General features: G+C 43.3%; 1 protein-coding gene across 1 annotated transcript; it reads right to left on the bottom strand.

The window, feature by feature from the left end:
- Positions 1 to 13,350: 13,350 nt before the first annotated feature.
- thbs1b (thrombospondin 1b) lies at positions 13,351 to 23,732 on the bottom strand. Its single transcript, XM_003971762.3, has 23 exons — positions 23,517 to 23,732; positions 23,328 to 23,412; positions 22,622 to 23,181; positions 22,421 to 22,496; positions 22,195 to 22,278; positions 21,997 to 22,106; positions 21,398 to 21,523; positions 20,653 to 20,749; positions 19,686 to 19,859; positions 19,378 to 19,554; positions 19,113 to 19,286; positions 18,827 to 18,954; positions 18,591 to 18,743; positions 18,265 to 18,483; positions 18,080 to 18,187; positions 17,579 to 17,738; positions 17,315 to 17,433; positions 16,440 to 16,674; positions 16,116 to 16,343; positions 15,742 to 16,013; positions 15,566 to 15,663; positions 15,340 to 15,479; positions 13,351 to 15,251 (listed from the first exon to the last, which is right to left on the bottom strand). Exons 2-23 carry the CDS (start codon positions 23,389 to 23,391, stop codon positions 15,244 to 15,246), a joined length of 3,510 nt encoding a protein of 1,169 aa, XP_003971811.1. The 5' UTR covers positions 23,392 to 23,412; positions 23,517 to 23,732; the 3' UTR covers positions 13,351 to 15,243.
- Positions 23,733 to 26,748: the final 3,016 nt, after the last annotated feature.

The following is a 26,748-nucleotide window of genomic DNA, read 5'->3' as shown; positions in this document are numbered from 1 at the left end:
CTTAGAAAACCCAAATATCTGCACGCGTGCCGGTCAAGCACTTAAAAGTTCTTATGTCACGACTTCAATAGTTATACTTGCTCAAAATGGGATTAAACAGACCGGTAAGCGATCATTTACCATTTCCATGCATAGATCAAAGATCCAGAAAGTAGTTTTAAGAGTGAAACTTAAATATTTTCACTCTTAAAACATTGCTGTAAGCCTTTTAGAAAACAGAAGCTGAGGTTAATATTAATCTAATAAATTCATGTAAACAGCACACTTCTAAAGAAAGGTCCTCCTCCTGCCTACTTAAACCTGCATATAGTCTGTATTTCACCACTAAGATTTAATTAGACGGACCCAAAAATTCAGCTCAAGTGGCTGCAAGGCCTATATTTTGTTTTATAAATTATTATTAATATTTTTTCCCAGACTGTGTACGTATCATTAGGATTAGTATTTATTCCTTGTGTGGAGAAGAAGGACGTTTCCGTGGTGAACGACTGTGACTACAGGCCTGGAATCTTGGCTTGATGTTTGTCAGAATGACGATTTTTTAAAATTCTTGTCCGGACCTCATTGTGTTGTGATATGAACTCCCCCCTCTTCCCCCAAACACAGTCCATAGGGGTCCAACACAAGAGGCGGTCGGCCCCGCCCTGAGAAGCACTAAGCCCGGTGACATGGCTGTCAAACGAAATCTCCGAGCTTCCCTAAGTCCTGGTTGCTAGGGGCGAACATCAGGAATGTCGCCGGGTGACAAAGGACGATTAGTGTCCTGATTTCTCCATATGCTGACATTTGTGAGGATCTGAATGTTGTCTGAGAATTCTTCACACCAAGGTCAGCTTGGATACCATGGAGAAACCCAAATGTCCTCTTTCAAACACCAGACACAAAGGCTGTTTTTGAAACATGGACTATTGCCCTAATCTGGCTAATCTCTAGATTTTAAAAACCGCAGCCTGCGAAATGCTGAAGCCTTTCATTTGATGACTGTTCTACGTCTTTACTTGCATTTGTATAGTAAATCAGCTGTATTCCTATAGCGCTTTACTGCTCAGGATTTATCCCTCAAAGTCTACATTCACACGTTACTGACGACCCAATCGGAGTTAGGAATGAGCATCCATCTGTGCACCCTACTGGTTTTCTCTGGGATTGAAATAACAACCTCTCCACCAACTGAATTACAGCCCTAAAACGGTGGGTCGTGACACTAATCAAGCACCTTGACCTTGATGGTACACATCCTCTGATCAGAGAGAGAATCGGATGAGGCGAATGTTGCTGCGGTGTGGAATAGTGTGGACCCAAACAAGCAGACTGACTGAAAAACAGGTGCTCTTATTCTGGGCGACCTCACTAACTCTGCAGCACAGAGTCTAGACGGACGTGCTGATGATGTAGTGGGACCAGTCTTCCTTTCTGCTGCACTGGTGCCAAAGTAACTCCATTTTAATTAGTGCATCAAGAGCATCAATGAATCAAGCTGGATAACTCAGAGAGAGTGACGAATACAAGGACTAAAAAGGATCATCAGGACTTCCCAGCCAACACAAACAGAGGGTGAACCTGAGCGCTGGAACAGGGCACACTTCTGATGGCTTGGGTAAATACCTGCACTATTAGGGTCAGTGTTTACTTTAAGAGCAGTTTGTTAAAGGAGTGAGACTCCAAAGTTCACAGTTTAATCAGGAGATTGAAATTGTTGGTTGAATCTCGGCTTTTATGTTGGAGCTTTTGGAATAAACCTGTATCTGTTCCATTGCTGTGTGAGGTCTTTTTTCTCATGGTGTGTGGCAGAATTAAATCTGCTAACAGCAATCAAAGCGCTTTACATAACAGGACTGAACGGCAACACGGTTGTGGCGTTCAGTCCTGCTCCTTTCCTGCTCCTTCTGCTGAGGACATAAGGTCTTTGTTTAGCAGAAAACCACTAGAGAATTTCAAAACCACCCCATGTATTTACCAATTAGTCTGTTTGCATGCTTCCGGGACCCAATCTGATTTAGTTGTGTTACCAAAGTAGCTAATCAGGTTGATCCAGTGGTTAATCTGTGTTAGGACGTTCCAGTAAAGCAGAGCAGACTTTAATCACCTCATTCAACAGTGAGTCCGCATAACAGAGGGCTGTAATCCACTTTTGGCCTAGTCTGACCAGGTCAGAACATCTCCAACACTGCAGCTTTTTTTTTTGGGAGGGGGTTCTGGTCTGCAGTTATATTTATCAGACGTGTCTCAGGAAAGGGACTGTGGTGATCCAGCAGCAGAGACGGGCATGGCCAAGGCTCGTCGATTCTCTGGGCAACGGCCTCATGGGAAACTGTCCCTCTCTTATTGGACTTTGATTGCAGCCAGACCCTCCAGTAGCCAACAGCGAGGGCCTTCCTCAGGCAGATGTGCCCTGGAAACAGCACTTTCATCCAACCTGGCCAAATGTGAACAGCAGACAGAAAACCATCAGGCAGCAGCTTCACAGGCGCACGGACGCCGCTATCTTCTCGCTTAAATGTATTTTACAACACACAGTAAAAAATAATTGTTGCTCTCTCAAGACGCTAATGTGGAGAAAAGGAAGAGGTCGACTTTGGGGGAAAATCCTCTTTAACAGCCGTCAGTTCTGAGACCAGTTTTCATTAAAAATGTCATTTAGCTATTTTTCGGTGAACCTGCTGAATCTATCAGCGCCTTAATTCATGTTCAGACTCACAGAATTCCTTTGATGCAAGTAACCAGTTTGATGTTTCCTTTTAAGACCTTGTAAACTTTTTGACTTTTTTGGGTCAAAAGGTTTGGCAGAAATTACACCATAAAATAAAGTTAGAATGATCCTTTGCTGGTGTCCTTCTGCTTTATCTTGTGTTGGTCCTGTGGATTAAGTGAAGCTTGAATTACTTTCTCAATTGCTTCATCTGCACAACTGTTGGATAACTTAGCTAAACTCATGCTGGTTTGGTTGGAAAAGCTAACAAATCCTCATTTCGATGAAGACCAAAGACGTCAGCGTCAGTCATCGGCTGGAGAGGGATTATCTTTGACCAGTCAGGCGCAGCACACAGGTCAGCTGAGATAAGTAGGAGCTGATGTAGCGTGCTGACCCCGCTCGGAGGGGATCGTAGACTGACGCATGCGGATGTCGTGCACCGTCAATAGGCAGGATATTTCGCCAACGTTTTTCTGACATAGCAAGAAAAAACAAGAAAAAATATCAGCAATGTAGTTTAGTGAAGGAAGACTCAAAGGCAAGACCAAGCATGGTTTATTTCAGACTGCAATGAAGTAACAAACAAGACCTTTCACTGGCGTTCTAACAATAGATTGCTGGAAGGCTGACACAAAGAACAAGACTTGACCTGACAAGACAAACTGGCACAGGACAGGGAAGACGCACACTATTCAAATACTAAGGTACAGGTGCAAACATTCAGCGAGTGAGCCAGATAATCACGGGCGGGGAACGGGCCAGGGGCAGAAGGTAAAGGTATCCGACATGAGAGGAGCAATTAGCCTTCAGAATAAAACAGGAAATGCAAAACGATGTGCATGATGCTGACTGGAGACCCTATGGACCCCCTACTTGCCGTGCTCAGGATCTGATCCTGGTGTCCAGCACTGTGATAGACCCAAGCTACCTCCAACCCTGGCTGTTAAGTGGTAATTAGCAGAAAATAAAAAAGTTTGTGCACATATGATAAAGTGAGTAAATAAATATGGGCTGGGAAAAAAAAAGGAAGGTTGACAGCTTGATTCCCACCATTGCGAATCCTTCAGTAAGGCCCAATAAACTCAATTGCTCCCTAAAAGGAGCACCATAGAAAAAAGGAGTATCTCAGTCTTGAGTGTGTGTGCTGATATTAAAAGTATTAACAGTAGAAATGTTGACCGGTGTGCTCCCAGTATAAACACGCGCTCACAGATGCAGCTGCTTAAAATTCATACAGTAGGTGTGGAGGTAGGAGACAGCCTGTTCTGGCCCAACCACACACCTAACAGACAGCTGGTTCGTCTTTAGGTGCCACCCTACCGGCCTCATTTGTGGTTCGTGAAACCCACCCGCTGCCTTCAGGGGGTCCTACCGGCAGCTCTGGACGGAGCCTCACACAAACAAACAGGCAGCAGAGTTGAATGGATGATTTCCAGACTTATAATCACACACCCACACCCCTGCGCCAGATTAAATCTAATTCCTTGTTAAGACTGGAGGCACGTTTAGGTCTCACTGCTTTAGACGAGTTTACAGAGGTGATGGTTAAATCCAGGCTGGGTGGCTTCAGTCGTGAGGAGGATGACTAACCCGTTTAAGAGCACATGTGCTGTTTGACCACTGTCTTTAGGCCTCAGAAGTGATTTTAGCTGATGAATAATTTAAATACTTTTTCCCTTTCGTTGCTAAATGGCCGCAAATAGATCTCTAAATGGCTTTAGAGACCAGCTGATATTTTAATTGTAGCAGATGGCATATAAATAAATATTCATTTAGTTTAATTAAGCAAATTAAACATTATGGAATAGCGCTGTGTCCATAAAAACATTCCCCTGTTGTTTTTTGTGTGCTTTATTTACCTTCTGCGCGTGACAGCTGAAACAGTTTAGATTGTGGCTCAACCTTGTTTTCAGGACATTAGCGTGCACGGACGGCAGATAAAAGATGTTTTGGGGATCGTGCTGCGTAAACCCGTCACGTGTCTGTAGGGCTGCCACCCTGTCATTTTCATAGTCTGCCCAGCTGACGCGGGTGCACTAGGTCACACTGTTGTCAGTGACCAGGAGGCTGCCTGAGGTTTCCACCACAAGCTTAGGTACAAAGAATCAAACGCAAACGTCCCATAAACGGTTCTAAGGATCTATAGTTATAAATGGTGGAGCCAGCAGAATAATGTTTAGAGTAATCTGTCCTTGTTTTTGGCAGCATTTGTAAAAGCATGATGTCCACGTTTATCGTAGCTAACAGATTTTGTTTTTCTTTAGATCGAAATCAGGAAAACAAACTATGGGTTTGGTGATTATGGTGAAGGTTTGGCCTGCGATGGTGCAGTGGTTAGCAACGTTATAACAAGGTTCTGGCTTTGATTACGGGCTCAGGGGGTCTCGCAGAAAGACTCGCTATATGTAAGAGATCCTCTCCCTAGAGTGGGTTTAATCCAATTTCCCCCTAAAAAAAATGTGCAAATAGGTTAGCCTGGTGACTCTAACCTGCCCTCAAATGTGAGTGAATGCACCAGTGATTGACTGGTGACCTACGCTGGTTGTACGTTTCCTGGCAACTGCTGAGTCCAGTAACCCACCTGTGACCCTCATTGGGACTCAGCAAAGTTCACAGGTGTGGAACACTACAACTGGGAAAAGCTGAGCAGTATGCGTAAGTTCTGCTAATTAAGTCTGACTTCTTATAACTAACCTAGACCAGACTATGGTTTCATAATTTGGGGTATGTTAGGTGCATTTTTTTAAAAATAAAAAACATACGTGATTCATTAAGAGTCGTTTTATGGGACAGAACAGCATATCGTCTGTTTGTTCTACTGTATAAGGAGCTCACTGTTCTCTTAAGCTGCTGTGTTCCGAGCAGTAGCCTGTAAGTTCTCCAAGGAATGTTGGTAATTAGCTCTGCAATCACAAGCTTTGGGAAATGTGCAGGAAAACAGTCGTTATCGTTGGGGGAAAGTCTTCAGCCCTACAATATGGCTTTGGAGAAATCTTATTTCGTTATGGTGTTGAGGCTTGAAACATGTCAGGTTTTGGAATATATCCAGCAGATTTAGACCATATTTAGGAATCTGTACTTTCTTCATCTGTCCACATCATGAAAGCACCAACAAGAGGTAAAGGAATAAAATAAGTAAAATGAATATAAAGGTATAATGGCTGAAGGTGATCCAAAAAAGCTAACCTATATATTATCATCACCATGGAACATCACAAATCTTCAGTTCACCCATGAGACTTTGAATGTTTTTGCAGCTCTAATTCCCACATCATCCATGACAACAAAGCAACACTAAACTGACTAAACCGAGTGAAAGCAGGCTTTATTTGTTTGAAAACTTGTGGTTTATGTTATATGCAGCATAGAGAATATTCATGCTTTGAGATGAGTTGAGTGTCACGTTAAGAAAATCGGATTCAATCCTGAGGCCTGCTGGAGCAGGATTCTTAACCTCGTTTCTTATATTTACACCCATATTTCTTAATCTCACACCGGTGATCCTGAGCTGTGTATGTTTGGCACTGATTACCACCAAAAATGAGTTATTATATAAACACACTACACTCCCATCTTATACCAGAGTGTGTGGCCATGCCTGTTACTGTGTTGGCAGGTCGATATCTTTCCACCTGTGTAAGGCTGCATGACTTTCACCAACATAACTCACGTTGTTGTTTCCCTGCAGAGTCAAGGATTCATTGACTCACATCTGGTTGTGATCAAGCCCTGCTAGAAGATTCGGGATCCAGATTGAATGAAATGGTGTGGTGTGGGCCCAACCCACGGATTAATTAACTTTGCATCAAAACCAACAAATGAGCCCTGTGGTATGTTTGAGCCTCGTGAAAATCTAGAAGAACCCCCAAACTCTGCAGATCGACGAGTGATTTTTTTTTCTTTTTCTATGAACGCGAAATATCTGCACCCTCGTCTTTACCACTGTTGGCGCTCCAACCTCAACCTCTTTGCGATGTCTTTGCGATGCGTTGCAAACAGAGGGTAGTGTGTGTCTGTGTGTTCGACGGGTTCATTATCAAGGGAACCCATCTCCCTCAGTGCTGAGTGCTTCTCCAAAGCTGTACAGTAGAGCTGGCCGGGCCGCTCGGAGAAAGGGCTCATTCTTCCGTCCCTCCTGACTCGCGGCAAAAGGGCAGAGCTACCTCAGGCTCTGGTTACTGTGGTCCTTTTGTCTCGCGCCACCGATCGAGGACAGAAAATGGGCCTGGAGGGAACTCAACACCACACCCTCACGTTTCTCATCACCCCGTGGAGGTTACAGTCACAGGAAAGTTAAGCTGTCTGACAAAGAGACGCAGTAACAAATGTCATGATCTTATCAGTGCTTTCACGAGGCGATCACGTACAAACAATATCAACGTTTTAATTTACGTACCTCTACGTATCTCTTTTATGGGTTTTGTTTTAATCTCCATATCGTATACAGTACCAATGTCTCCTTAACTTTTAGATGAGGTATTTCCCACCCACTCTTGAGACTGTCCTGGTGGGCTGCCCAGGAAAGCAATGACCCTGACCCAGTAATGTGAGAGGAATTCCTTCCTGTTAGCAGCACCACTCTACAAGATTTGGACCTTTTGGTGAAGGAATTTTGGCAGTAAACACCGGTTTGTTATTAGATATGTGTGTTATCAAATCCATTTAACAAATAAAAGAATGTGTAACCTATGAAACTGTACAGGGAACGGTTGCTGGTAGTGTACTGTAGCACACGGGCACAGATATTTCTCTGAAATACCGGAATTAATTTTTTGTTGGGGAAGGTGGGGGGAGGGTTGCCTGTATTTTGGGTGTGTGTAATGTTTTACTTTACTCAACCCTAGAAATTCTCAAGAAACGAGCCATAGGCCTGAAGCAACCTGCCCAGGTTTGTGGTCGACTGTACTTGGAGACTGTTGCTGTCACCAAACTGCAGCCTACAACCAAAGTCTACATTAAGTTGAAGTCATTGGCGAGTTTCACCAAAGAGTTTACCCCAACTACATTGAGCCGGTGCAGACTGGGCTTCATCTGTATGCGGCATAATGGAGTATCTCATATGTGGTAAATCAAGATGTGTTGCTCAGTGCTAACCCTCGTGGTGGCGTGGGGGAAAGCCCCACAATGACTGCTATTAAAAACTATTGCTCTAACCCTTAAGTCCTTTTCCTCTGGAACATCCAGAGTCCACCACTGTCACATTATGTTTAATCAAAATGCTTATTCATTGCTGTTCTTATTACTTTGTCTGTGTTGTAGCCAGTGGTTCCACTCAGCAATCAAGGTACTTTACATCTGGCGAACAAATAGGAATTCTGCATGAACAGACTGTGAAATTTTGTTCACATTTGTCAGCCTAAACTATTTTCTCCATCAATTTTCCTCATTTCCAAACTGTCATACAGCCCAGCACGGGAGGCTTTTCCATCCTGAATGGAAACCCGGGGTCTGGCCTGGCCCCGTGGCCTACATTAGCAACTTCTGCAAAGTTTGTCATCACGCTGGCTGCCGCTGGAGCCTGGAGGGTCGCCCGTCTGTCTGTTTGGTCTCGGTTACTTATTTCCTGGCTCGGCTTTGGCCGAGGAACTCCCACTCCTACCAAATAGAGAAAAACAGATCCACACTAGACTGGTATCACGTGTCAAATGGTACATTTTATGGAAAACGGTTCGGAAATCAGATGGTCAAAAAAAAGCAAAACATCGAAATGATTCATCAATAGAACGTGATGTGACTTAACTTAACTTTAAACAAACTGGGTCAGCGTGTTTCTCTTTGCTTTTACCATAGACATCATATGTAAGTCAGGGTGCTTCAGCGGAATTGCACCATCATAACACATGTCAATCCAAAACACTTCAAACAGCATCATACATCAACTTTGAGGCAACACATAAACCAGACACAGGTGTCTCTATTTCAGCTGTTTACATCCGTCCCTCTCACGCAAGGCCGACCTGTGAGGAAGTCCAGTGCCTGTGCGGACCTTGGTCTTCCACAGCTCTATCTCATATTTCACACCTCTATGCAGAGCAGGGTGGGGGGTGGGGGGGCGCACATTTAGTGGTCAACATCACAGACAATACTTTAATACCTGACCAGGTACCGTAGTCCATGACACAGCAGTGAAACAGAGGAGATCGCGTAGGTTTTTCTTCATTAGTTTTAATATGAGTCATGTTCTCTGTTTGTCTCAACTTGTTGGTGTTCAAAACATTGTGATTTTTGAGCTTTTATCCTTTCGCCCTAAAATATTTGCTATTAATGGCCTGGGGCATTGAATTAAATCATTTGCTGAGCCACTGACCCCAACAAATACAGGTTGCATTTGAAAAAAATCATCTGTACAGCAGCTGTATGCTAAAAACTTCTTCCTATGGGTATATTTTTAAAACTCAATGTAGATTCTCTCTATGCCAGGTAGCACAAGTCATCTCAGTCACTTTAAGTTGATCGGTTGTATCAAATTTTTACAGTGACTTTGCAAACATAGTGGTAGCATTTGAGGCATGTCTCTAAGGGATGTTAATAGATATACAGCAGAGTATCAAAGTCATATTGATAGTGGATGTGCTCGGAAACTCACGTGCATGCGAAGTGCAGTTTGTAACCTGGCACAGTGCCAGGGCCAGGAGGAATTACAGGCCATCAGATAAACAGAAGCTCTAGAGGAGTAGCAGGGTGTGCTCCCTCCAGGAAATTAAAAGCCATCGCTTTTTCCTTAAATCTCCTTATCCTCCTCTCATCTGCTGCCAGACTGGCTGATGCACATCACAGCAGCAGCTGAGGTCTTTATTTTCAGCTGTCGGCATCACGGGCCCCACTGTTGCATCACCATTGATATATGAGGACATATGTTGTCTCGCCTTCTTTGCAGTCGGGAGTCGCAGCACCAATGTGACAACATGGCTTTTATTGTGGCTTCTACAATGGCAAGTCAGGCTTATGAACATTTAAACATGAAAGAAAATCTGCTAGACCCTTTCCTCCATAGAGGTTAGCCATTAAAAGATTAAAACACCCCCTTTTTTTTAGCAAAGGTGCAGCGCAGTTCATTGAAGCATTGGAACATTTTGGAACTTCTATGATAGTGGCGTAACTTTATAGCAGCATGACTCAGTGAAGGAGACATAGAAGAACAGGACACCGAGGAGATGTGTTGCACATGAGTGTTGAGGCAACAGACTCACCTGAGCTGTCCCGCTGTTCTTGGTACACCAACTGAAAGGGACCTAAGAGCAGGGTGATAAGGATCGGCTATTTGAATGCCATTCCTGACCTTTGACCTTAAATAAAGGGTTTTACAGTCTGATAAAAATGTATCAAATGAGCATCTCCTGTTAAAGTGAAAATGGAAGCCAAAGGCGTGAATTAAGTTTGCTCTATTTTTTTTTTTTTACATGAATTCCAGTCTTGATATTGTTTGACTTGTTTTGTCACATTTTCACTATTGAATCTCTCACTCTGCCTCAGCAGGGAGGAAAAACAAACATCAGTAAAGCACAAAAGAGACACTGAGATAAAGTGACAAGGTTCAAGTACCTGGCAAACATGTTTGTCGTGATTAAATTTCAATACGTAGGTCTCATACCAGAGACATAAAAATGATCAACAGTTTGTGGCATCAATGTTTCACCCACTTCCCCCCCCCCAAACTCTCATTTCATCATTGGATTAAAATTAATGACACCCATAACTTACTGAACAGTTGACGTTGTTTTGATTTTCAGCGTTGTGGCTTTCTTGCTTCCATCAACATATTTACTCAATGAATTTTCCAGCTGCAACAAGCGCTGGGTGATGCAACCACCTGAACCGTAATTCTGCTTAATTATGTTTTTAGTTATATCGTTGTTATAGCAATGCCATGTCTGGCGTTATCATCGGTTGATCAACAGGCTACAAATTTCAGCTGTATGTTCCCAGTGAATCCAGGCGGTTGATTGAAATTGAAGTGTGACAGGTTTCTACAAAGCACTGGTGTCTTATTTTTGGCATACATGGTTTCTGGAAAGTGCTCTAGGGTTAAGTTCCCCCGCCCCAACAACCATGGCAGTTGGAGCTGGATGCATGGCGTCTGCATTAAATACAGCAGTTGTACCCCTGTGTTATTGTTTCTCTGATTGTAGACATGGAGAAGGGACAACTGCCCTGTTGTCTACCTTTACATCAACGAGTGTGCAAATGATTGATTGAAAATGCAAAAAAATATATACGTAACAGTACAACATTGCAGAAGTTGCCCCCAAAGCACCTTCAGTCTGTTGTGGAAATAGCAAAACTTATATGTGTTTAATCCAGGGAGTGCAGAGGTTTTATACCCACACGGCTGATGTTTTTAATATTTTCGGTGACTCTGGCTGAAACTGCGGTTTCACAATACACACCCAACTAATGATATAATAGAAAGAAAATGTTTTGGCTCAGCCACATTCCAGACTACTACATACTGGTATTTGATGCTGTAAAGCTGAAATATTGTATGAACAGGTGGTGTCGTACAGTTCCTGAGCTTATAGAAGTGCACGGTGGCTAAAGGTTGGGGTATTTAGTGGGGGGTCTCCCAACTTGAAATAACACTTGAACACCTCAACACACAGCAGGAGCAGAGGTGTGGAATGACAGACCATTGGAGGAGGGAGGCCAGATCAAATGCAACGTTTTAGGTTTGAAGTCTGAGGTTTGAGGCCAATTGTGGCAGCGGGTTGTGCAGCCTCTCCACTTCCCTGGGTGGATTACAGGAGCTAAATAAAGCTGTTGTAACCCCAGGGTGGGTAGCCTTTGTTCTGTTCATCAGCACTTTGCATTAGTCACGATACTTAAAGGATCGTGTATCGCGTTCTTTGGCTGCAAAAGGTGCTTTTTGCAGACACATAAAAGGTGCTGGAAGTAATCAGGTGGGTCTTTTTCAGCTTTGGTCTGTCATTATTTGAGGAGTGTGTGCAGCGCGTAATAACGGCCACCGATTTTCATTCCGGAAGGCTTCCAGTTTAAAGTAGCAGAGCAGTCTCTGTAACAGAGGATCTGGACCTTAAAACTTGGAACAATATTTTTGGAATCAATTGGCAAAAACATTTAAATTTTAGAATGCTATGTTCTGAATAATTACTGTGGATTTATATTGTGGATATAAGAATAGTTCCTTTTGTAGTTCTCCAGAATATAAACAATAGACAAAGATAATTTTGGTAGCAAGAGAAAGAGATAAAAGATCGTTATCTCTCACTCAACTTCTTAAAAGCTGTATGGTAAGTCATTCTTCAACCACTGGCATGGACAAAGTTGGATTTCTTTTGTTTCTCAGAATAAGCTGAAGAAGAGGTGGTTTTCATGCATGGGCAGAGAGGAAGCCACCATGACCAAACAGACAAATGAAGTACAAGAAACAACAAAACATCATCTCCATCATCGTCTTAGATCACACAATGTGATTTTGTTATTGGTCCGCAGCTCCGAGCAACGAGCTGACACTTTCAGGGAACAGGTGAGGTTAAAACTAGCGTAGCCTCGTAGAAAGAAAAATGGAGGCAGTGACAGATGTTTAGAAAGCAAAAATGAAAAACGGCTCTGTCTTACTGGAGAGACTTGCTTGATTGATTCCTTGAGATAGCAGGAAATTATGAATCAGCTACATCTGAGTCCTGAGAAATGAACCACACGAATGCCAAAAAACACCCATCCTGCACTTCTGAAGGTTCCTGATCCTCTCACACAAAGGTCGAGAGTTTAGGAATATCTCTCTTTATATTAGGTATCTCAATAACAGAATCAATAAAGTACTAAACAACTGTGGAAATATTGTTTGTATGGACCCCCCCCCCCCCCCCCTATATGGCAATCTCTTAGTGCTTAAATAGAAAAATTAATGTAGTAAATCAGCTGTGTCAAAATTCCCCTGGCTAATTTTAACATTATATTTACAGCCATTACATTTGACATCCCATACCCTGGTTTAATTTTCTCCATGCCAGAGAAACTGTTAATTATTTGCGGGTTTGTGTGTATTCCTGCTCACCTACTGTCAAACACAGAAATCTGTGTGCTTGCTTTTCAAAAATGTTTGGACAACCAAAGATTTTAACCAGTAAGCTCTCCTGCATGTCAACAGTGACTCCTGAGGACAGCCTGTCCTCACTTTGGAAATGTTTGAATTTGATTGTGTTGCTCACCAGGGTTGGACCAACATGTACCATCTTGTATTATGAAGTTTCTGCTATTGTATCTAAGACATTTGATATTCTGTGTCTGTGTCTTTGAGCTAGGCAGCCAATGTCAAGGTTAGTGTCAGGCCAATATTTGCGTTTTGTGTTGTTCAGCCATGTGCAGAGGTCAGAGCGGATCAGAGGGGTCAGGGAGATGGAGCTGGGAAGCAGACATCTGTGTCACATTCCTCATGTGGCCTTCATCATAGAGTCTATGCATGCCTGTCTGCACAGAGAAAGGCCTGAAAGTACCGCTTTGTCCGTGCCTTCAGGGAACTTGGCATTCTTTTTGACTTTGGAGTGTTCAGGTTTGAAACCTCGAGGCTGCCACAGACCTAATGAAAACCACTAGTCTAAGAGTCAACCCAGTGAGGCTTCTCCTGGAGCTTTTCCTACATTATTAAAGCAATTTCTACTGAAATTCCAGAAGCTATACTCAAGACAAATGGAGGCCGCTTTTGGGAATTTTAAAAACTATTTATTGTCTTAAAGTATGTAGCAAAATAGGCGCTATGAATAAAAACAGCGTTCCGCTTTGTACAACTAAGAAACTGTTTACAGACAAGTAACTCTAATCATACAAAAATAATGGTAAAAATGATACACAATAAAAAAGAAGGTAAAAACCATAAAGAACAGAACATCCTCACGTCAGTGTGCAAACCGTTTATACAGATGGACCCGAGCCTTTCGTGGAGGCAGCAAATCCCGATAAATTATTTAAATAGCATTCCTCTACACACACGATCACTCAAACACAAAAATCGACCTCTCAGAAACAACTAAGATATATATATATCAAAAAAAGAAAAATAATTTATCTGCTACAGACAGCATTGGACCTATGTGATAAAGCAAAATTCTTTATAAAAGAACAAATCTCCCATTTTACCTATATTTTCAACAGAGCAGATCTTATGATTGGGAGCCTCTTTTCTTCTTCCCTCCCCCCAAATGATACGACACTATTTACAGCTATGCTACAGTAGCACTAAGATGTCAGAAAAATATGAAAAAATACTTTGTGTTGTGGGGTGTTTTTTTTTTTGCTTGTTTGTGGGTTTTGATCAAATCGTACAACGATATGAGGTAACATTTGTAAATCAAAGATTAAGTCAAAGGCACCCAAGCCCCAAAACAGCTCTATCAGAAGAATATTGAATACAAGAACAAGAACATTTTGTACAACTGAAGGTGATCCGGCATTAGACACCAGTCTTTAACAGATTTTTATGCATTCTATGTGATGTTGAATATTTTCAGACCTCCTCAGATTTTTTAGTCTTGCTTTGCTGCCTACATTGTAGGCGCGACTCAATAAATTACATGTATTTACAAATTTTAAATTGAAATCCCCCGAAGCTGAGGAAGACAGATCTCTTCATCGCCAAAGGTTTGAGTGTAAGATGGGAAGTATTTTGGGTGCAATACTGGTGTTGAGATAACTGGCCACAGATCTTTCCTGACTGGTTTGAAATAGAAAAGTTGCCACTTCCATCTCACCCTGAGAATTGTTTAGTTAACCAGACAACATAAACAAAGCTCATGCTAACTTTAGGACAGCTACCCTAATTTTGATGTTGCATTTCTCCTCTCTGCAGTTTCTTTCCTTGGAGATTCTTAGGTAGACACGTAAAAGTACTTTCTTCTTTCAATTACATTCTCAAATACAGCACACATGAATACAAACATCCACGACACCAAATTCTCCTTATGTTGACTCCATTCCCAAACATTTGTCTATCAAGAGAGATTGCTAAAAAAATGCTACTGTTGCCTTCATCTTTTGAGTCCTCATGAGTCGTATCATGACAAATGCACATTTTGGCAGATCTACTAAAGCAACGGGACTATTTTATCAGGTGTCTTTTTCTTTGGGATCTTCATCCAGAAGACACACAGGCTAAAGAATTGAGTTATAAAAAGAGAGGTATAAAGACTTGGAAGTGCATAGTTGTCTATAGGGAGCTAGTCCCGCACAGAGATAGATAAAGTCTTTCAGAAGAGGGTGAGCGCAGGTAGAGCTGGGACAGAAAGCTGTTTGTATTCTAATGGTGGAAGCTGGAAGGTTTGTTTTCTGTTTTTGCCTGGCTCTCCATGCTCCTGTGGGATAGAGGAGAAGGGGTGTTCCAATCCTCAGCTGGTAGTAGACAGGTTGGTGGTTTGCCGCCAAAACAGTTTCCAGCTACCGAGGCCAAGCATGTTGCCCCATCTCAGTGTGCGTACCGCAAAGAAGAAAGACTTGCGGGGATAAAAAAATAAAAAAGGGTCCCTGGACGTTGCATAAGAATACATAAGTTCATACTTTATACAGACAAGGTGCATTCCTCAGAGCAGTCTGCCCTGGAATTAGGCATCTGTTTTGGGAAAGAGACACACAATTTAAGGACCAAATTTAAATCTCTAAAAAGCTTTTTTCCTATAAAAACAAAAAGAAATCCTTACCTCTGCATTCATACTTGAGGTCTGAAAAGTATACCATCTCTTGTGAGAAGACAAAAAGACCTAGCCTGCCTCCTGCATAGGTCTTGTCATATATGTTTCCAGAATCAGCCATGATTTTCTTGCCTTCATACATCAAAACCCTGTAAAAAAAACAATGGGAAAAAATGATAAAGTGTATATATAAAAGGCACAGTTGCATATGAATGAAATAAGATCTTCTGTCTACCTAATGAGCCCAGTTCTCGGTCTGTGGATCAGATGCCATCTGTAGGCAGTAAAGTCCTTCCATCCTACATTCTTAGGGTCATGCCAGAGAGTGCGAACCTAAGGCGTCACAAAATATATATTGCGTTAAATTCATCCAGTCATCTAGGAGAATACCAAGGCTAAATTATTCCTTACCTGTCCTGCAGTATTTCCTGTGTGCCAGAGGGCATTTCTGAGGTGCTCCCCTGGGCCGGTGGTAGAGTTAACCACTTTGATGGACAAGCCAGAATAACCTTGGGCCTTGGTGGGTTTATTTGACCAGTATGTCTGTGTAATTTGCTTCCACATCACAACATAAAACCTGGAGCTGGACTGGTAGCCAAACACAAAACCTGCATAGTCATCATCCCTCTCAGTGTTTATGAAGAACGTCCCGCTAAAATCCACTGAATTGAATTCATGGTAACCTAAAGTACAGACACAAGTCAGAGTGTAAAAACAGAAGTTAATGCTTAATACTATATATTGTGAATAATTGGTTGCTCTCAGCTACTACAAACTTCACTCACCAACAGCAATGCCAGGGTCACAGTTGACTGTCTGAACCAGCTCTTTGCCCTGATGACGAACAACCCAGTTAGGGTCAATCTGCGATGTGCCCTTGGGATCCAAAGGAACCATCTGGAATTTACGGAAGTCTGTCTCACTAATGTCAACATTTTCAGGGCACACATCATAGATGTCGGGCACTTTGTCTTGGTCAAAATCATCCTTGCAGACATCACCACGACCATCGCCTAAAAAAGAAATATCATTAAGTCATATGTCATATGTGGACTGTGTGTCTTAGGAATAGGATCCTTTAGAGCTGGAAGGTGATTTATTTTACACACCATCAGAGTCCAGCTGGTCTGGATTGAAGGCGAGCCTGCAGTTGTCCTTTTCATCAGGGATGCCATCATTATCATCATCATGGTCACAGGCGTCTCCCTTTCCATCCTTGTCATGGTCAGCCTGGTTGGCGTTAGGTATGTATGGGCAATTGTCCAGATTGTTCTGGTGTCCGTCCTCATCGATGTCCTGGTTGCTGTCACACTTGTCTCCTACACGGTCGTCATCTGAGTCCACCTGAATTAAGACAAGATTTATTTCAATTTATGCTGAAAAAGGTCCTTATATTCAGTAATTATGTGCAAACAACAAAATCTGATTCAACATCTGGCCCTATTGGGCAAATTGGAGAATTGATAAGTTTAGATAAAGTCTATACACTGCTCCTGTTTCTTTTTCTGTCTGTGTTCATTTTTGCTTTGAAGTTTGTAATTCACTCTTTTAATACAGCATTAGATATAGATTTAGACTCCCCTCTGTTTTGCTCAATGCTTTGTGCGACACATTCCTATTTCTCAGTGTAGCACAGTGCAGGTGGACTGAGCTGGCCCATGGTGTGGAGGCCGCTCATGTACACAGCCTAAGGCCAGACCATTCCCCAGGCTGGGGCCTCTTTCTTCACATTAGGTAGCTAATGTCAATGGGCCATTGAAAATACCCTGCACTCTCCCGCTATGCCTTATTGAATTGATGTGCCCTTGAGCTCCATGCAGGATTTGCTTCCAATGTTACAGGGCCATTCAGGGCTATTCACAGAGGCTCTGTCTCAATTGGAACACAGATATTTGCTGAGCTATAGAAAAAGGCAGGGAGGTGAATGTGGATTATTGCGGTTGGCTGAGGTGGAAGGAAATGGGCATTGGTGGCGTCCACGCACCTGATCGGGATTATGTTCAAGAGGACAGTTGTCACACATGTCTCCTACACCATCAAGGTCTGTGTCTCTTTGGTCAACATTGTACACATAGGGACAGTTGTCCTTCTCATTCAGTATGCCTGGGAAACAATAAAAAACACAGAGTAAATATTTAATCTACATTACAATCTAGTTCGGGATTATGAATCCAAGATGCAAAATAACGACAGGTGCAACACACAGTGCAGTTATTTACTTAAAAATACTGTTGTTTTTAGCACTCACCATCTCCATCAATGTCCACAGCACAGGCATCTCCCTCTCCATTATTATCTGTATCTGTCTGGTCTGGGTTACTGTTGTAGGGGCAATTGTCACAGCGGTCACCCACATCATCGCGGTCATAGTCATACTGTCTGGGGTTGTACACAAATGGGCAGTTGTCCTGTTTTTTTTTTTTAAATATGAAAAAGAAGGTTAGAGAGCAAGTTTAGGATACATATTCTACTGAAATTCTTGCCTATTTGAGGCTGAACAGCTCTAATACAGTGTGATGCAAATGAAGAGGTCCTTTAGTTTTAGGTCCTGTCCCAATTTTTAATGTTGGAATTAGCAACCATACAGCAGTTTCCTTCATACTTCAGTTTTGGAATTTGAGGTTTTGGCTCAGGCTCTAAGGGACATTTGTTTTCCTAGAGAGCCTCCTTATTAACTCTCATGAATAGTGAAAGCAAAAAGCCCATGTGAACACATTCCTCCCGGTTCCATTTGAACAGTCTTACCTACCCTGTCATCTGGAATGCCGTCATTGTCATCATCATTGTCACACGCATCTCCAATACCATCTTTATCGTAATCTTCTTGTCCCGAATTGGGAAGGTTGGGGCAGTTATCCTGGATAACCAATAACAGAATTGGATCAAAAACACAACACACAAACACTGAAAACAGCTGAGTAAGTAATTATGTACCTTCTTGCAGTGGTAAGTGGCATTCTCCACACAAATCAGGTCCGAATTGGGCCACCCATCTAGATCCGTGTCCTCTCCACAGATATGGCCATTGCCAGCATAGCCAGGCTTGCATTCGCAACGGTACATGGGATCGGCAAAGTGTCCAAGGTAGTTACAGCGGGCATTTTTATTGCACTCGTGGCTTCCGTCGAGGCAGGGATTACGAGGAGTGCAGACCTAAAGAAGAGAGGCGATTGATCAGTAATCAGGCTGACAGCGGCTCACACCTCAACTGCCTGCCGGAACATTTGAGTTTTCACTGTGCTGTGAATGACAACTCTTACCTGTTTCTTTGCAACAGCTTGCTCAACACCTTTACCATACGGTTGGGGTCCTGAGTAACGAGGAGGGCATGGTAGACAGTTGTAACCAGGATCTGTGTTCTCGCAGCGGTGTACACCATTAAACTTGAAGCAAGTATCAGGTACCTCTTTGCACTGTTTTTAGGAGAGATGGTACTATTGAGTCTCCAAAGACATAGTCTGATAAACCATCAAATCATGAAGGAGCTTTATCGTACCTCATCAATGTCTTTACACTTAACTCCATTACCACTGTAGCCAACAGGGCATTTTCCACACTTCCAGGAACCATCATGAAAACTGGTGCACTTGACTCCAGCAAAGCAGGGGTTAGACAGGCATCCATCTAAAAAAGCAATGTAGGCTCATTAATAAGACATTAGTAACACCATCAAGTGGCATTCAGGTGTAGTGCTTTATATACTCAATCCTCTTAATGTGTTAAACTAGAACAATATAAGACATTTTCTTCATGAAGATTGAAAAATACAGCTGATGTCGCACCAATAGGGCAGGACTTGTTATTGCAAGCCTGGATGTCTTTGGCATCACCAACACACTCTTTTCCACCATGTTTCGGTTCGGGGTCATTGCAGAGACGCTTTCGAATTTGGACACCACCACCACAGGTGAGTGTGCACGTGTCCCATGGTGACCAGGGCCCCCAGTTCCCATTGACTGTGGGCAACAAGGCGCAAACATCAATGATTTTTTTTTACTATTCTTGCTGTGTACCATGATTAAGGGATTCAAAAAGGTGGAAAGTTACTTGGGCATGGAGACTTCTGACACTTCTCAGTTTGCCGACCCTCTCCAGTACAGCTCTTGCCTCCAAACTGGGGCATGGGGGAGTTACACAGGCGGATACGGGTGATGACACCAGCACCACAGGTGACAGAGCAAGATGACCAAGGCGACCAGTGACTCCAGCTGCCGTCTTGCTTGACTAAAGGCCATAAATACGGGTCAGAGGTCAGTAATCAAGAAGCAAACTGTCCAACAATGGTGGCCAAAACAAAATTGCATTTAACAGCAGAAAAATTGAATGACAATAGAGATCATCTTGGCTTAACTCACATCGCTTGTCACACTCCTGTAGGTAGCAGTCTCGGGTCTGCACTGAGGTGCCCTCACAGTTGTTATTGATACGATCGCAAGAGCGCCCGCGCTGCTGGATGCCCCGCCCACACGACGCAGAACAATGGGTCCATTCAGACCATGGTGACCAACTGTCCTCTGCAGAGTCGCTCGCTGAGCAAAAGGCAGATAATATTAGGGAAAGGGAAATGTGGAGACAATAACAGAGATATTCCAGGGCAACAGCATCTGATTTGCAAACAGATTCCCAGGCAACAATGATAAGATACTGCTTGAAAAGTCAAGACAATAGCAATGAGAAACGGGCTGGTGTTAAGAGAGTAAGACATTAAAAGGAACACTCTCCTTGGGGTACATGGAGAAGCCCATTAGATTCTGAATTCCCAAAGCAGAAGCCCATTTCCTGCACAATGTTGTGTGTGAGCAATAACTAAAACAAGTAGCTGAAACACGAAGCTGAATGAATGTTGCCACTTGTCACTTCCTTTCAAGGAAATGATGTCTTCACCTAAGAGCCAAGCAATTTTCTGCTCTACCATTGGCCTATTTAGCAAATGAAAACAATTTGAACTTAAGAACGAAAAGATGCTAGGGGATACAAAACAGCAGTGTTCCAAACATATAGGAACCCTTTCAGTTCTTCAGATGTTATTTCAGCTAAATCATCTCTAAAATTAGCATTCGTTCTTCTAAATAGAAACCTCTAAATCCTAAGAAATATTCATGGATTTTTTTTCTGCTAAAATGGCAAAAAAATAATAAAAAAATCCCAGCTTCAATGAATGAGTTAGTGTTTCAAGGCTGTCCATTAGTTCAGAGTTTAGTTTGTAGCTCATATAGTCCATTTATACACCAGCTTTGAGCACCAATACGTCATGGTAATTATGGTGTTCCTTTCAGTAAGGTGCTGACAATGAGGGGGTCATTAGAAAACAGAAATGCTCACGTGTTCCACAGTGCGGGCAGCATTCCCGATCAGGTATAGTAGCATTAGTACAGGAGATCACCGGACAGGAGATCTTGCGACACACAGTAGCAGAGTTCTGCAAAAACCCCAGATGGAGTATATGATTAATTACATAGATATCAACTGACATTGCTGCAGTGTTGGTTCATTATTACTCGTGTCTGCTCAGTATCCATATTTTACATAGTATATTGTACATTTACATATTTAATAAGCTGCTGCACTCAAACAAAGGCGCATCGATATCTGCGTAAATAGAGGCCAGACTAGTCCCTGAAGTACAAACACACAATCAGCCTGTGGAACCAGTATGTCTCTCAGCAGTAATAAAGGCCTCCTGCGCTGCTGTTGTTCCCTTTTCTGGAACTGTGATGTGAAAAATGCCAAAAAGGGGCTAACTGCTGTATAAGTAGGAGGGGAAATCAGGAAAAAGCCTTTGGCTTCTCCACCAAGCATTTTGTATTCCTCTCCTTGTTCCACTTTGTCAAAGCCAAGGATTTATTCTTAATTACAGGCAATCTATCACCTAATGTGTAGTCAAGTCTCTTGAGGACACACTGAAGTTGCTCTTCTGACAACAGACCACTGGTCCTCCCCCAGCTCTTCACACCACTAATTAGCTGAGAGCTGGTAAGTGTGTGTCTGTCTGCTTGAGTGTGGGTTTAGATTAAACGTGTGCGACCAGCTCGACACGCACGTGGTTAAGTACTCTCTGGAGTCTCACCTGACAAGTGCACTCAGTGCAGTCGTCTACCGTCCACTCGTCTCTGTTCTTGTGCATGATTCCGTTATGGATGCAGACGCCGTTGTGGATGCCAATGCGATTCTTTATCAGCTTGTTCTCATCTGTCTGTGAAGGGGGATGAAACGGAGACAGGTGTTTTGTGTGTCAATTATGTGTTCTTAATGATGGAATTTGGTTTTTAATTTCTTCCACCACATTAAAATTATGGAGCAATAGAGGCTGTTGCTCATATGTCTCAGGAAGTGGGAGGACAGCCCAAAAAATTGAATATAATTTGTATTTGTTACATTTATTAATGTGAATAAATACAACTCTTCAATAGATTTAAACTCAGCATAATGTAAATTATTTCAAGCCCGCCTCTGCAGGCTCCTTTGTCCATTTGTCTGTTTTCTGTTTATGACGGTGCAACATTTGAAAAACCATTAACAGCTGAAAATTCAGTGTCTGACTGTGTTGGACAAGTGCACACACGCACTGACGGCACAAGGAGGCAACTGGCCAACAGACACACGGAGAGACAGACAGGCAGGCAGTCTCATGCATCCTGCCACCAGACATCTGGACTCTTCTCTCACCAGCTGACGGAGCTCATTGGACAGTTCCTTCACGACTACGCCGAGACTCTTCAGTTCCTTGAACATGCTGATCAGGTCCTCACAGGAAAAGCCACAGACCATCTGCAGGTCTTCACCGGGACAAAACCAGACAGATCAGTCAGACCAGAGCTGAGCGGCAGTTCACAGAACATCAGACTTTCATGTAGCATGTGATACCTTTAGTTTTGTGTCCAGTGTACTCTGTTCTGATGGCTGAGGAGCCATTAAGGTTCTCCAGGATCATAGTTTCACTTGTAACAGCTGAAAAACAAAGGACGTGTCAAAACAGTTTTTGGTATAAAATATATACATTTTACACCACAGGCAAAATTGAAAAGAATAGAATTTTATCTAATTTTATGACAAGTGGTAAATAATATCACAGGCTGGAATAATTACTCACAGTTTTGGCATCCTTTGTTACGGAGGATGGCATCCAGTGTGGTTCCAAACACAAAGCGCACATTTTGTAGGACGCCCTGCAACCGTCAAATGATCATCAAATTAGGACTTAATCGGCTACTATAATAGGAATAATTGAAACAAACGATCAATGTTCTAGGGTAAATTCTGCGTTTTGCCCATGCCCCCCCGTCACTCTCACCATGAACCTGTCATTCACTGCGCCTTTGCCGATCCTCAGCCGCGCACTGGCCGGGGTCTCCTGCGTCAGGATGCTATGAATGGGCGCGTCCAGCTCGGCTGTGTTCACGTCCTCGCATCCCACATACAGCTGCGCCTGGTCTTCCTGCACGAACAGCGTGATGTTCTTCCAGTGGCTCGTCGCCAGGTCCACATCTTCGATGGAAACCACCTGCTGCTTGTTCTCGGTGGAGAAAACGATGTCCAGCGTGTTCGCTTTACCGTTGGAGATGACCTCAAACACGGGTCCGGAGCCATCCTTCTTCTCCACGGTGAGAAGGCTTCCCCTGGTTCGCTTGAACTGCTTGAAATTGAGCATCAGGATAAACCCTCTTTCGGCGTGAATGGAGTCGATGAGGTCACTGAAAGCATTATCGGGGACCGCAGGGATCAGGTCCGGGTTGAGGATCTTGTAGGCAGGGCTGTAGGGATCATCGCCTTTGACCAGCGTGACCCCGTGGTTCTTCCTGGGGACTTGGACGAGCTCGAACAAGTCATAGACACTATTGTCATCACGGCTCTCTGCAAGATGAAAAGAGCAGTCTGAGCAGCAGAAGAACGTTGGGTGGACCGCATATGTTTTAGTTATTAATTAATAATTCATGCAAAATAAACTGTCATGGTCTTAAGAGTGTATAAAGTTCAGGTTGACGCGCAGCCAAACTTACCTGCCTCTCTCGTACACTCGCAGGTCCAAAGTATTAAAAGCAAAAATATCCCAGTCAGCTTCATGGTGAAACACCGACCTGCTGCCTGCAACAAGCGACCACAAGTGTCAGGTTAATCAACGTTTTGCACAGGTTAGACCTGGAAATAATATTTAGCGTGACTCTAGTCTGAGGATATTTGTCACCAACCTGCTTCACAAACAGCACTTCAAATAACGCAATAAAATCCAGAAAGTAATCCGTCAATAATCCAAACAAGAGGAATTTCTAGTGAAATATTAAAAGGAAAATATATATCGAGCAAAAAAAAAAGTCCAATAAAGTTATTCAGAAGTTTTATTTAATTGATAGAAAAATTCCCGTGCGGCTAAAAACGTTCCTTTCAAGCTGAAGGGGGACAAAGTGCTATTTAAATAGTTTGGTGCCATTCCTAAGAAGTGGCCTCGTCCAATCATAGTGAGGGAGAGAAGGGACGAGCTTAGAGAGGGGGGGAGAGAGGGAGGAAGAGAGAAAGAGAGAGAGAAAGAGAGATGCACTCAGACTCTTAAAAGAATCCTTGTTTCCTCTCAGCCTCCATCAATCAGCACCTCTCCCGAATGCCCACCTGAATAGTATAAATATTCGTGTAATATAACACTAATGAACTATGTGTCCCACAATGCACCACGCACACGCGAGAGAATATGTGCTCATTGTATTCAGACATCTTTTTATGTGCAATATCTCAGACCTGCAAAGTTTCAACGGGGTGCGCGTTGCTGCCGTTACCAAACACCGCCACTAGGCGTCGTCGTGAGTTCACTGGAGTGACAACAGAAGCGCCCGCATCGAATCTAACGATTATTGAAATAATATTTGTAATAATGTAGCAAAATGGGCGTGATTGGTTACAGTGATGCTGCATGTTCAGACAGCAACACTCAGCAACACTGAGCAACACTCAGTTATTATCTACTTATTTTTATGTTTTTTAATAAAAAGAAAGGCAGGACATTAAACTTTTAAAAATAAAAACACAATTTAAATGAGATCGATGTGTCATTGAACATCTATCGTTAAAGAAATGACTTAAACCTATACTCAACCAGAATCACCCATTAACTGAGTTGAATTACAAACCTATTTACTGTCCAGCATCACCTCCTGTTTCTTTAACTTAGTGTCACATTTCAGATTTGCTCTGAAGCGTATATATACACACACACACATGCACGATTAGTTACCCACAGTCTGTTGTTTATATGATGCATATGACATGATGGTATTCAGATGTACTGACAGATTACAGAGCGTCATCACAGCAGACTGGAGGTAAACCTGAAGCTCTCCCCCGAGGGGTCCTGAGGTCACAGCTGAGCTGACTTGACTGGTGCCTGAGTGTCTCTGTCTCGTTCAGGATGTGGACGAAGACTGAAGGCGGCCTGTTTCAGCCTGTGCAGGACACACTGTCAGTGCCTGGGCAGCAGGACAGTCAGCACGTCTGTAGCGTACGCTGAAATAGTTCAAAATAAAGGCGCGCCTGTTCTGATATGTGTGAGCGCCGCCGTGGAATGTAATCACGTCCATTTACTCTTCTGCTGTTCTTCAGCACACGTTTCTACTGCGTTGATGATATTCCCAACTTCACCCTCTTAAAATTTCATTCATATTTCCCCTAAAATGACAAATTATGAGCTCTGTCCAGAAGGTTAGACCTGCTGTTGGAAAGTCATTTCAGACTTTGTCATTTTGACAGGTGACAGCAGACAGTTGGAGAGCCAACTTTATGACACGTCTGAAGAAATGTAGCGTTTGCACGGGAAAGCTGATTATGGTGTCAAGGAAATGGGATGACTGAAAGAATAGAAGGAAAAGGAGACTCATGAGAAAGCAGAAGAGAAAAGGGCAGACTTGTGTCTCACACTCATGTGTGTTACACTGTCCTCTCTTTGTCCCAGTCAGTTCAGGTACAGGAAGTCCCTCAGGGACTTTTTGGGACAGCTGAAAAACACCTCTGACCTTCTGTACCTCTTTCTGTTGCCAATATCCTTTCTCCATCTTCTCTCTGTCTTTCTGCTCCTTCGGCCAAGATTTCCTCGCAGCTTCAGAGAACTGATGATTCAGAGTTTCAGAATTCTTTTACTGGTGCAGATTAGAGGAGGACGTGCATTCTCATGACGCTCTCTCTCATGGCTTTAGGCTGAGGATCGGCCCCTTTGAACGCCAGACCATGGGAATGAAACATATGATTCGGTCCTTCAGAACTGGCCTTGTTCAATAAGCTGAGATGATGCGCATCGGCTGTCACTGAAGTGATGTCCATGAAATTAAAACTTGATATGTTCATTATGGAAATGAGTGTCAGGCCACCTGACCAGGGGGAGTCACCTGACAACCACACACAGGTGCTGTGTGGAGTTTGTAGTTTACGCTCTGCTCTGCCTGGGGTCACCGGGGAAGATCACGGAGGTTAGGGCACTACGTGCAACACCCAGGCAGGCAGGCAGACAGGCAGACAGGCAGACAGGTAGACAGGCAAGCAGACAGGCAGGCAGGCAGGCAGGCAGGCAAGCAGACAGGTAGACAGGCAAGCAGACAGGCAGGCAGGCAGACAGGCAGGCAGGCAGACAGGCAGGCAGGCAGGCAGACAGGCAGGCAGGCAGGCAGGCAGGCAGACAGGCAGGCAGGCAGACAGACAGACAGACAGACAGACAGACAGACAGACAGACAGACAGACAGACAGACCTACCTAAGTGTGTTCGCCCACGACGCTGCTGTGCAGGAGTCACTAGCTGGTCCTTGTGCTCGGAGAGAGACTGAGCCCGCTGACGTCTCATCCCCTCAGTGATTCCTAAATATCCAATAGTGTCTAGGAATGTACATCTGATCCAGCTCCATCTCAGGCCCATTAGGAGGTCACGGTGCGCCAGCTTCTTTTCACGGGCTTCCAATGGACAATGTAATTTGCATTCCAGAGCTCAGGGGAAGAAAAGACATTTGGGTGTCCTGAATGACCTGATATAATTGCTTCTGAGAGCGTAACTGCCAATTCTGTTTCATTCTAATGGGGTCTCCAGTGAACTCTGGCAGATTAATTCAGGGGTCTGTCTCAGCCGTGTCGCATCTGTTGACCAGCTGTTTACGCCAAGAAAACAGACGCTAATGTCAGTCTCATATCACTGTTTTGTTTTTTGTTGTTGATGAACATTTTGTTATAGAACAGAGAAGTTCAGGTGTAATTACACATACACAACACATTGAATTCACATTAAAAACAGCTAGGGAACAAAGTGGATCCTGAAACCACTCCCCGTTCCCTATATAGTGCACTAATTAGTGAGTATGCCATTTTGTAGCAGTGTCCGGATGTTAATGACCAACAAACCCTATTTAATTCACTCATCATATCCCATAATGCATTGTGAAATGTAGCGTACAACCA

Source organism: Takifugu rubripes, chromosome 16, assembly GCF_901000725.2.
Source record: "Takifugu rubripes chromosome 16, fTakRub1.2, whole genome shotgun sequence".
NCBI lineage: Eukaryota > Metazoa > Chordata > Actinopteri > Tetraodontiformes > Tetraodontidae > Takifugu > Takifugu rubripes.
Note: the sequence above shows the minus strand (reverse complement) of the source record. Positions and strands in the feature narration are given on the sequence as shown.